Source organism: Magnolia sinica, chromosome 8 (genome assembly GCF_029962835.1).
Source record: "Magnolia sinica isolate HGM2019 chromosome 8, MsV1, whole genome shotgun sequence".
Classification (NCBI taxonomy): Eukaryota; Viridiplantae; Streptophyta; class Magnoliopsida; order Magnoliales; family Magnoliaceae; genus Magnolia; species Magnolia sinica.
Window position 1 is genome coordinate 24,029,387 of NC_080580.1, and position 12,161 is coordinate 24,041,547.

General features: G+C 40.5%; 1 protein-coding gene across 1 annotated transcript; it reads right to left on the reverse strand.

Moving 5' to 3' along the window:
* Positions 1 to 3,057: 3,057 nt before the first annotated feature.
* Positions 3,058 to 7,931, reverse strand: LOC131253105 (protein ALUMINUM SENSITIVE 3). Its single transcript, XM_058253931.1, has 3 exons — positions 7,557 to 7,931; positions 5,044 to 5,289; positions 3,058 to 3,801 (listed from the first exon to the last, which is right to left on the reverse strand). The coding sequence occupies exons 1-3, from the start codon at positions 7,794 to 7,796 to the stop codon at positions 3,490 to 3,492; spliced, it is 798 nt and encodes a 265-aa protein (XP_058109914.1). The 5' UTR covers positions 7,797 to 7,931; the 3' UTR covers positions 3,058 to 3,489.
* Between the last annotated feature and the right edge of the window lie 4,230 nt (positions 7,932 to 12,161).

Genomic DNA, 12,161 nt, shown 5'->3' on the forward strand with positions numbered 1-12,161 from the left:
CACCTGGGTTCCGTCCCTTTCCTTAGTGATTTTAGAGCGTTAATCTATGCTTTGAATACCCTTTTCAGTCCAAGCTCTTAAAATTCACCTTGCAACAAAAACACGATTAAAATAGGACGTTAAGCATTATCATGTATGTAAAATCAGGTAATAATTGGGGTCTCCTCAACAGAGTGTTGCAACGACAAACGGATGGTACCTCTGCGATCATAGTGATGTGGTGGTCGATTTAGCGAAAGTTTCGGGGTCTCCAAATAACCACCTACGCATGGACACTCTGATTTTTATTATGAGTCTCCAGATAATGCATGCTCATGCACAGAAGAGATGTAGGGTACCAGGGTACTGTAATGGGCGCGAAGGTCACTTACGAGCAGGTAGCTAAGACATGCGTACAAACACTGCGGGCCATCGGAAAAAATTGAGTAGTATAGTCTTGCTTATCCGACCATGTGACAAACAAACCATCGAAGATTCGTCCACCTTCCATTCTCACGAACCTCAATTTTCTTGCCTATGAAGTTCAATTGAGCAATGAATAGATTGTTGTTGTTGAATGATCATCTCGCCTACGAAGCCTAGTTGAACGACGAACAAACCATCATGCTCAACATCTTACCTATGGAGCCTTGTATCTTGCAGAGCAATGAATAAGCTATTGTTAGCTATCCTTTTTATTCTTTTATTTATCTTTCGTGCTGACTGTAGTTGCAGATATGATAATATTTTCAACTTCGGCCTCTCTCTTTATTTTTAACCTATATTTCCTCATAATTGAATTGTACAAGCTATCACACATTTAACTGAAAATTCTTTCACTACAAAGGAAAAAAGAATTGATCAGAAGGACGAACCCTTCCCTAACCCTTCCCTTTGCAAAGCATCCAATTGCAGACTATAGTTGCACATACGATAATATTATCAGCTTTAGCCTCTTTCTTTATTTATAACATATATTTCCTTATAAGCGAATTGTACAAGCTATCACACATTTAATTGAAAATTCTTTCACTACGAAGGCAAAAGAATTGATTAGAAAGGCGAACCCTTCCCTTTGCAAAGCGGGCTAGATAGATGACCCAGTACATATAAAACTTGGTCTCTTGGCCTATTCGACGCCTGGGGTCACTGAGGCGTTCAATTCGATATGTGACACATTCTGCTATGGCATTTACACATCATATGAACAATGGAATTTGAGCCAAACAGCATCCACCAAACGATCTGGAAGGGTCCACCAAATGATCTGGAAAATTGAAAATGTGTTGCGTAACATATGATGAGCAGCACCTAAGATGAACCCTACTTGTTTCATGTACCCAAGCTCCGTGGGATCCATCATGTTGAATATGTAAATCCACTCCATTCATTAGGTGAGAACCCTTATTTGAACCGTGCATGCAAAAGATGAGCATTTTAAAAGTTCATGCAGTATGGGATCATGGTGATTTTTGCATCTTCACTTCATTGTTATAGCTCACAGGGGAATCCGCCCATCCAGAAGGCATGATCAGGTCCTTTGCTTAGATTTACGATTGGCTAGGTTTTGCCAAAATGTACAATGGTTTTCTTTATTTTTTATTTTTATCACAATCATTGGATGTGGCCCACCACATCATAAAGTTGTTTTCCATCGTGTAAGGTGTGCCTCCTCGAACGAGTCTGTCGCACCTCAAACGGTGCATCTCCTTAATAGTGGTGTTTCAAATTTTTAACAAACAATTTTTCTTTTATAAAAGGGGTTTTCTTAAATGAAATAAGACAAAAGATCCTAGCATTATCTTCTAAAAAATGGATCTTTCTTCTTTTCTCTCTCTGGGCATTCAAATGACGAGTAAGGTGTAGTGGTATTAAGATTTTCTTTGGCTTGTGCATGCCGGGAAAGTCTAATTGTTGGGCGTTGTATCTTAGGAATTAGGCATCGGGAGTTTCTACTTGGGTCGAAATTGTTCATGGGTGCGTACTATCTCAAAGAAAGCAATGACGTCTGTACCTCATCCCAACGGTAGGATGTTTTCTTAATTATAATCCAATCGGGTGTCGAATTCCAAATCATTTGCTATTCGATTATTTCCTACATATGTTTACTACAAGTTTTCAACATTATAGAGAAATAACTACGCAAGCATGGGAAAAAAAAAAAACCTGTTATTTAATACTCTAGAAGAAAGTGATGATTCATAGCAGAATATGAACATATAACTTAATTCAGACGGTTGAAATCGTGTGTGCCGCAATGTCGGTGGGTCATAACCCTAAATTTAGTTTGATTGGATGATCCAACCTCCCATCGATGGACTGAATCCGGGAACCCTGACATTTTTCATTTTAACAGTCCATTAGATGGCCACCAACTGGCCAGCTAGGAATTTGGACACCAATTCAATGTAAGCTTATGATCCATCCAACAGTTTTGGGACAGTTGCACCTGTAGGAGTGTTATGCTCTTGTTCTCATCATGGATCCCCACCCCAATGGAGGATTGTTATGCTCTTGCTCTCATCATGGATCCCCACCCCAATGGAGGATTGCTTTAGGTTGGCAGCCAGCGTCAAACTTATGCAACTCTCACTGGAGGATTGCTTTGGGTTGGCAGCTGGTGTCAAACTTACGAGTTGATGACTCGTACTTGTATTTTGTCACTTATCAGTGGTTGGCCCACCTGCTGAGTGGACGGAGCTGATTTTTGCACAAGGTGATCCTCATGGTGGGCCCAACCTATTGGACATGGTGGATGTCTCGCGTACATGGAAGTTATTCGCTGCGTGCACAGTAACTTATCATCGTCCAACGAATTGAATCTAAGCATTTCTCTTACCTATTTCACATTTACAGTTTACAGACATATCAGTAAGGATGATTATCTTCAAAATTCCCCACCCATATTCCCCAAATTATAATTATTTAAGATTGTGTTTTGGCGGGACGTCACCTATGATCAGGATTAACCATTGCTCCTAATTTTGGCGGGCCCCATTCCACCGACGGTCCTAGATCGCCAGATCCCAGCCACCACTATCAGTACCCTATTTCAGCTGAATGTGGACCACTGCTGTATTTCTCTTCTAAACTGTTGTACTTTATCATGGTATTGTATTGCAGAACGTCTGGGAATACATAAAGCTACCCTCACATGTGAGTCTTACATTTCAGAGGAATTACATGAACCTCAACCCATTGATATGCCCATTGCATGGTAAGATTTTCAGTTTGTACGAGACGGCCATGGTTCAGTGATTGATCAACATTGGGATTGTACATGGGTCGCTGTCGCATTTCTTCTTGACTGTCTATTTGGAGGCCGTCAATTGAAAGGATAGGATTGTCCCATGGCAGAGATTTTATGGCAATGATCCATCCACAGTGAGGCCCAACAGTCCAATGGTCTGGATACTGAAACCACGGCAACTCAAATCCCTGTACAAACTCAAAACTCAAGCTAAGCTATTCCACATCAGACCATGCATTGGATTCAACCATATTAACTACTTAGTCTACCAGGACCTTGGGCTCCAACTGGTAAGCTTTGGTGAAGAAGGCAGGCCAACAGAGGTACGTTGACGTGATGCTGCTGACAGTGGCCGCCCCGATAAGCATGTTCATCACAACTATCTGCAACTGAATGGCTTCTAAAGGAGAAGCACCTCCCATTATAAGGCCGGTCATCGCACCAGGAAGAGAGATGAGGCCCACCGTCTTCGCATTGTCCAGGACAGGGGAGAGAGCGATGATCAGAGCCCTCTTCACCAACTGAAGTGTCGCCTGCCGTGGCGTCGCACCAAGTGCCAATGCTGTCTCCACCTATAAAAGCCAATAATTCAGATAAGTCAATGTTATGCCTTGACCATGAAGCGTTCCATCTCATGTTGCACATGTGTATGGGATCTGGACACTTCATCTGCTGGGTCCTACCACGTGGGGGACTTCTACTGATTAGAAATGGATGGTTAGTGAAAGTACAACCGACAGTCAACATTCAATAACAATAACTAAGTAAACCCTCCAATAGGGGGCCATGAAAATCCAATTGTTTTTAATTGCTGCGATACGACGGATAAATGATGACCCAACAGATGAATGGTCTGGATCTGGAACGTGTGAGACATGTACAGAGGAGACGAGTACTTGATAACTAACTGCAGAAAGGGCCCCATGAATGTGTTTAGCATGATGCCTCAACAAAACTAGAGTTTAAAGAGGAATCCTATTCTGAGGCACATGCTGTAAATGTAGACCATGGTTCCGGTGATCTGGATTGTTGAACTAGGGGCCTCACTATCGATGAAGATTTGAAGATTTGAAGATTCTAACAATTGGATATTTGGTGTCTTTCTTAACTGTCTATTCAAAGGCCAGTGATTGGAGGGTTAGGATCTTCCAATCTGTAAGATTTCTTGGCAATTCCCCAGTCGACAGTGGGGCCCATCAATCAATGGTCTAGACTACCAACCATGGACCCCAGCTGTACTGGCTAGCGTATCAGGACACTATTCACTAGGGCAAGTGAATGGGTTGGGCATGGGTGGATCGGATACTGAAGTGCCGGTGTCAAGACCAGACTAAGGAAATCAGATTTGGGTCCTCTTCGGTTCAGATATGGGTGCCATAAATGTGGTAGCCAGAGATCTGAATGAAATTCGGATTCATGTATCACATCAGCTCCAGTCAGCTGCAATTTCGAGCATGAATAAGGATTTGGAATGGGGTCTGGATTCGGATTCACGTCCACACCAGAAATGTGACTTCTGGTTTTGAATGATAATACATACAGTTAAATAAAGGATAAAACTAAAAAATTATATATTTGGTACCCAATTCCAAGTACCCAACCAATGTTATTTCTATACAACTCTTGAGTTAATAGACTCCAAACCCACCCGATTTGGGGCCTGAAATCTGTGTACGGATCCAATTAAATCCGATCTCATGCTTCAGGTGTCCTCTAATACCCATTGACAACCTACTCTTCATGTCCTAATGCATTCTGACCCTAGTAACTGAACAAAAAGAAAAAGGATGTCTAATTCATGCACAAGAACAAACCAGATTCTTTTGCACTTTGAGGTCATCTCGGAGCCTTTTCATTGTCACACCAGTTACTGTCATTGCATTGCCGACCATCATGCCTGCGACAGGGATGATGTATCGTGGAGTAAAAGGGAAAACACGCAACAGGACAAGCAAGCTCATGGTCACCGCTGTTCCAGCTAAAATGGATGCCCCGGCAACATACTTCCCTCGTGGAACATGTTTTGCACGTTGACCTGCTGTATAACCAGCAACAGCAACCTGCAAAGACACCAAGAAAATGCTCATCAGCAATGTGTGTGTGTGTGTGTGTGTGTGTGTGTGTGTGTGAGAGAGAGAGAGAGAGAGAGGCTATGCTCCAAAGTACAATTGCAATTATTAATCTAGTAATCTAAGTGACTAAATTAGAAGTTCTATTATCCTCATTCATTTCAAGTGTTTGGGCTTGCAATTGACCTTGATGAAATGGAACTACAACTACAATTTTAGGACTATTTCATCATGAACAGTAGGAAACATCATTAAAATTTGTAATTTCCTCTTACTTATATTGAATGTTTGCAAATCAATTCACCAGTGCATCTAAACGCAGCCTAGAGGTATTGACATGGGCTGTGGCAAGTTAAGCTTGCTAATACTTTGGCAATGCGGCATGAAACAGTTAAGTATGTGGCTTTCTCGCCTTGTTCTTGAATGTTTCATTAATGGATTTAGCTGCTAGACAGGCATTAATGAAGAAAAAACATAAGTATGCAAGTTTGTTAGTTGTCTTGAGAGAGCAGGATATCTCACCATGCTTCTTATCCAATTAGACAAACCTAAGAGAAGCGAATCCGTGAGAACACGTCTCCACACATAACTTCTTTGGATACATTATGGAGAAGAAGATACATCCTCAGCATTACTTGAGGGATGTTATTCGTTATATAGTATCAGTCTCCATTTGGAAGAATGCTTCATCTCCAGCCTCCTAATTGCATTCAGGTTCAGGACTGTATGCTAATCTATAACAAGGACTGAAAATTGGTTTTGGCGTACTGTGACGGTCATTGCTGAAACCAGGTCTTATCACCCTGTATTGGGGAGTTTCAGGCCGATAGTCATATAATATAGGGACGATACTTTAAACCTTGATATGTAAGACATAGCGAAAGCAGTAACTAATGGTCCATTTGGACAAGGGATCCCACAAACTCGGGACTAAGTCTAAACTCAATTTGGTGCGCCCCACATCCTGCATGTACAATTCACTGCACTAAAGTAGTACATTCCTCCACATAACCCTCCATGTACGTACGATTCACTGCGCTAAAGTAGTACATTCCTCCACATAAATTAAGTTTTAGAAACAACCAAAAACATCACTAATTGCATTTATGCAGAGGAAAGCACCACTTTGGTGCGGCGAATCCTAAGTGGATGTCATGGGGCCCACCACTTCATCCCGAGTTTGCAGGATCCCCTACCCAAACGGACCCTTAGCTTCTAAGGGTCCCAGATGCAAATTTTTCGGATTTTACCATAAGCACGTAGGATCAAGAACTTCAGTAAGACAAATGAGAAGTGTAGTTATGTTTCTCCTGATCGAACTCGCTTCAACAGACACTGACTCTCAGGAGCAAGTTTGGATTTGCATCGCTACCAGTCTCCTATGCAAGATCTTGTGGTCTGTGTATGAATCGCAAGTCCTCAATTTAGGTTGAGAGGCATACTTATACACCTTGGAAAGAATCAAAACGAGCTTCCCCAATGGGTGTTCGAGTATCGTAGTAGTGTGCACTTTCAGTTCATGATCATAAAAGCCATGTACCCAGTTCAATTGGTGAAGAAGCTACTAGAGAAATATAAATTTTAACCAGGGCTGTCAAACCGGCCTAGGGTTGGCTTCGGCCTGGATTTTGAACTGTTCATGTCAGGCCCATCATCAGGCAGGGCCAATCCAAAACTCTCATGTGTAATTTCTAACAAGGAATTTTAAGGATCCTCAAACAGGGGATATGCCCAATATACTCAGCTTTTCAGTTCCGAAAAGTGGGATGGTGATCCCGACCTTTGATCTGCTGGGCCCCAGCAAGAATGAACCATGCCCAAAAATCTCATCGATGGTGCAATCCTATCATATCAATCTGTGGCCCGGAATGGGGTTAAGAAGATAAGTACAGCAATGGTCCACATGGAAATGAAAATTATGGCAAGGTTTGCCAGTTTGGCCTATGATTGGGCAGATTTTCATGAAAATCCATCCGTTGTGGGTCACGTCAGGCCAATGGTCTGGATCACTCAACAGAAGCTATCACATCCAATCTCAACCACAAATTGATTTCTACAAAATTGCATAACAAAAGAAGACTGGAGCCACAGTTTACACCCACCCTGATTGATGTTTTCATACACAAATTCCCACATTTGTAATAGAAATAGGAAACTTTGTTCTAGTTGAATTCAAAAAAAAAAAATCAATCAGGGTGGGCCAAAATATAAATTTCTCAAAAAAAAAAAAAAAACAAGGAAGAGAGAAAGGAAGGAACCATGAACAAGTAAGCAAGAAGAATCCAGGCGATGTTCTTCTGGCTGAAGATGAACTGAAGTACAAACCCAATGACAGAGAGCTGAAGAAAGGCACGAGCTATGGAAAAAATCATCTCCTTCTCCAGCCCAAGGTTCTGACAGAAGGAAAGAGCCACAGCCATCAAAACAACACATGTAGCTGCGACAGGTTTCAGCATTCCCTTCAAGAAATCAACCCAGAAAGAAGAAGAATCCTCCATTACCCTTCTTCTTGGATAGAATTCGTGAGAGAGAGAGAGAGAGAGAGAGAGGCAGACAGACGGACAGACAGAGAGGTAGAGAGATGAAGAACAATGGGATGGTGAAAATCCAGCGTTGGCGTTTTCTAAGAGAGAGAGAGAGCCTTCCCCAGTTGAACCTGCCGAGGTCTCCGTGGGGGCGGTGAGGGGAGGTCTTTCTCACTTTTTAAAGAAAAATGATCCAGTGCTCTCGGAGCAATATAGGTTACAATATTCCTAGTTGAATCAGTTCACTGGGACAGTCTAATCGAAAGATCTGATCCGTCTATTAAATACAGAATATAATTAAATGACTAAAAACCAAGTATTTCACTGATCTGATGATCCAATAGATCCTTCATTTGGCCTTTTTTTTAATTTTTCCATTCTATTTCTGCCCCATAGATGGGAAGCTTACAGTTGCGCAAAAAAGAAGTGATACTTTAGAATAATAAGGCTAACAAATGGATGGATCGGGTTGTCAAGTGGATGATTTGTCTTATAAACAATCTTGGCCATTGATCAAATCCTTAATGATTTTTAGATTGGTGTAATTTTAGCATGATAGCCCTTGAATTTTGCGTTGGACCTAATGAACAGTCTGGATCAACCGTTAGGAATGTTGAAGTGTTAAAATACAAGTAGGAGTATTATAACTATGGTATTCCTAATGCACTGGAGCATTATTCATTTTTTTAAAAATTGAAAGGCAGCGTACTGAGGAAACGAGGCAGGTATTTGGTACTCCAGTTGCTGGTGACGATTCATTCATGCCCACATACTCCAAAGGGAACTGGATTAGATCTTACCCGCGTAACACGGTAGTGGGTGTGGATTAGGTGTTACCCGGGTAACACCCCTGACAGTGTGGGGCCCACCTTGATGAAGATTTGTATGTCCATGCTGTCCATCTGTTTCTACAGTTTATTGTAGGAAGTGATTCCAAAACTTAAGCAGATTCAAATTTCAGGTGGACCACTCAACTGAAACAGTGGTGAATGACCATTAAAAACTTTTTGTGGGCCAACAAATCTTCGGATCAAGATGATCCTTGTATTTTTCCCTTTATTCAGGTCAGGCTGACCTTATCAACAGGTTGGATGGCAAATAAACATTACGGTAGGCCCTAGAAAATTTTTAACGGTGGGCATTCAATACCAATGTTTCTGTCGTGTGATCCACCTGAGATTTGGATCCCCTTATTTCTAGGACCGCATCTTAAAATAGGCTGTAAAAACGGATGGAAGGTGTGGATATATATAAGGGTGTGTTTATATGGCTGGAATCCAGCGTCATATTGGGGTAAAACCTTCATCAGGTCTTTTTAAGCATTCCGTCAATATCTAAGTTTACAACTGATTACATTATACTCCGTTAGCGTATGCATTACATGCATCCCAGACATATGGGGTGGAACAATTTGGTGATTGGATAGGTGACACCCAACCACGGAAGGCCCGGTAAGGTGAGTTGGTGGATAGTCATGTATAAACCACAGGTAGTGCCACCCATACAAGATTCATATGCATTCTATCCACACCATCCATTTGTAATAGGTGGTCCTCACTACATCAAACTACTGTAAAGTAGTTATAGACATATACATGACCATGAGTTCCACTGAACCTGTAGATCCGTGTCTCTGTTGATTTGATTTGATCATGATCTGAGATACAAGTATGTTGTCTGAAAAACATTGGTTCAAACCTACATAACCACCCCCACCCCGGAGAGAAAAGTAAAAAATTAAAAAAATTAAAAAAAAAAAAAAGAAAGAAAGAAAGAAAGAAAGAAAGAAAAACAAAAACAAAAAACTATCCATCAGTCATTCTACCCCCACATGAAGAAAACCAGCTTATGAAATTGCGTGGAATAGTGTACCACAACACGTGAAAGCTTGATGATATCGAAGGGAAGGAAATATGACCACTTAAAAATTATGCCCATTAAAATGCAATTACCTTATTTAAACTAATCTACTAATTAAACTAACTTAATCATTCAAAACTGATGATACCTTGATCTACCACAATACACATGGCGTACATTAACTCAAACTTCCACAAAATTGGAATAACAAAATGCTATAAGAAAAAAAAAAAAAAGGATTTTCTTGAATAACTCGATGATACCTTAATGTCGACGCCTAGAGGAATGTTTGGAAATCACCGAAGGTCGTCTGCGTATTTTGGCGAGAGAGAGGCATGCAAGAGAATGAGAGAGGATATTAGTGTACTAATTTGTGCATCTTATTTGTCAATCAGGTGAGTCTGTGTGTCATATAGTCGGTTGAACTCTTAAAAGTTGAAGACTGAAGACACAAGAGCATCAAGGAGCAAAATACAAGTATATGATGTACCTTGGTGACCCTAACCCTTGACCCAAAACAACCATTGAACTTCTATATGATCTTTACCTCAGAGGTAAATCTTGTTGATCATAAATTAGCCTTAGGAGCCTTATTGAAACATGATAAGATAGGTTATATAGGTCCCAAGCTGCAGGGAAATTAAACTACCCAAAATCAACAGTCTTAGTGGTGTGCTCAAGTAAAACTTGATCAGTTGAGTCGCTCGACTGAACTTAGCCAAAAATATTCAACAAGCTCTGGCCTAAAATATGAATTAGTTCGAGCACTTGAGACATGAACATGATCGATCAAACATGGCCAAAACAGTTTAACGCGTTCACTAAACAATTTTCAATCAAGCTCAATCAAACAAAGGCCAAGCTCAATTGATCGAACCTAACTGTTGGAGATCCGTTGTGAAATTATGCGCCTGTGGTGTAATGGGATTACCATGACTGCGCTTTACGGAAGCTTGGCGGAGTTAAGGAATGAAGTTTATATCTTAAATGACGAGTGATTAGGACCTATTAAAAAATTACGCCTTTTAAAACAACAATTGCGTAACTTCAACTAATTAATAATTAAACTAAGCAAGGCAATATAACTCTAAGGCGTTCAAGCCAATAGAGGGTTCAATCACATAGATTACAAATAATATGCAAATAAGCAACTAGTCTATATCAAGATAGTGTATATGTGTATGGGGGATGTTCTACCTATTAACACTTAGGCATTCATCTAATCATGCATGTATAATGTAATCATTCAAACTCATGAGCATAATTAAATAATTGCGCAAATGACAATCCCAAACACAATCATATATAGTAGTTCGGCTACTTGCCTATTTCACTCTTGGTAAACGTACTCAACCTATGAGTGTACTGGATTTCACTATCAGAAATTTTAAACAAGATTCACCTCTAACCTTTACGGCCTTATACAAGGACTCTAAGATTTAGGCTCTACTCCCAAGCCAAGGTCCTATACAAGAACCTGATAATTTAGGCTCTACGAATGAGCCAAGGTCTTACACAAGAACCTAAAATTTAGGCTCTACTCCCGAGTTAAGGTCTTACACAAGAACTCAATGGTTTAGGCCCTACACAAAGCCAAGGTCTTATACAAGAACCTATAAATTTAGACTCCACACTAGAGTCAATGTCCTACACAAGAACTTAAGATTTAAGCCCTACACAAAGGCAAAGGTCCTACACAAGAATGTAGTTTGAGTTTGGGTTTACAAACTCTTAACCTCAATCCTACATGAGGAAAGAGACTAAACTTGGACTCCTTAAATGATAACTTACTTGTTGGATTGAGCCCATTTTGTAGCGCCTTCTTGGATAGCTTGATCATTGCTCTCCCATGCTTCAATCAGCTCCTAGATGCTCCCCCGATTATGATGTTGCTACTTTGTCAAGTCATCAGCTCAAAGATCAACCACCTTACATATAATGCTCCTTCGAGGTGACCAAGGTAATGGGAGGTTGGTTGAATCTCCTACAACTAACGGAAAGTAGTTTTTCCTAAGGGATTCACCTATATATGGGTCTCTTATATGATTTAGACAATGGTATGTCAAGATTGCTTAAGTCCAATCTCTAGAAAATGGAAGGGTTCTAGCACATCTTCAATGTAGAGGTTAGAATCCTCATATGAGTGTAAATCTCAAAGAAGAGTACTTAAAACCCATGGAATACAGGCTAAGGATGGGGGATATAGATATGGAATCACCATACCTTCTGTTGCTCAAAAAACCAATCAAAATGCCCAGGAACTGAATGTCTTTTATAAAAAGTTTGAGCTCCAATGATTAAAAAAGGGGTAAAAAATATCTCTATTGATGTCATCAAAGGTCCTTCGATGTCATCAAAAATTCCAAACAAAATACGATATTTTCTTGTTGGACATATCTGGGACATTTCAGATATCATTGAAATCCCCTTCGATGTCATTGAACTTAACATTCGATGACATCAAAGGTGTCCTCGATG

Bases quoted from the DNA above. Each gene is read 5' to 3' on its own strand.
- LOC131253105 (XM_058253931.1), bottom strand. From the start codon at position 7,796: ATGGAGGATTCTTCTTCTTTCTGGGTTGATTTCTTGAAGGGAATGCTG. The intron at 5,290-7,556 runs GTTCCTTCCTTT...GTGTCTTTGCAG, and splicing joins TTCTTGCTTACTTGTTCATG to GTTGCTGTTGCTGGTTATAC. The intron at 3,802-5,043 runs GTTTGTTCTTGT...TGGCTTTTATAG, and splicing joins TCAAAGTGCAAAAGAATCTG to GTGGAGACAGCATTGGCACT.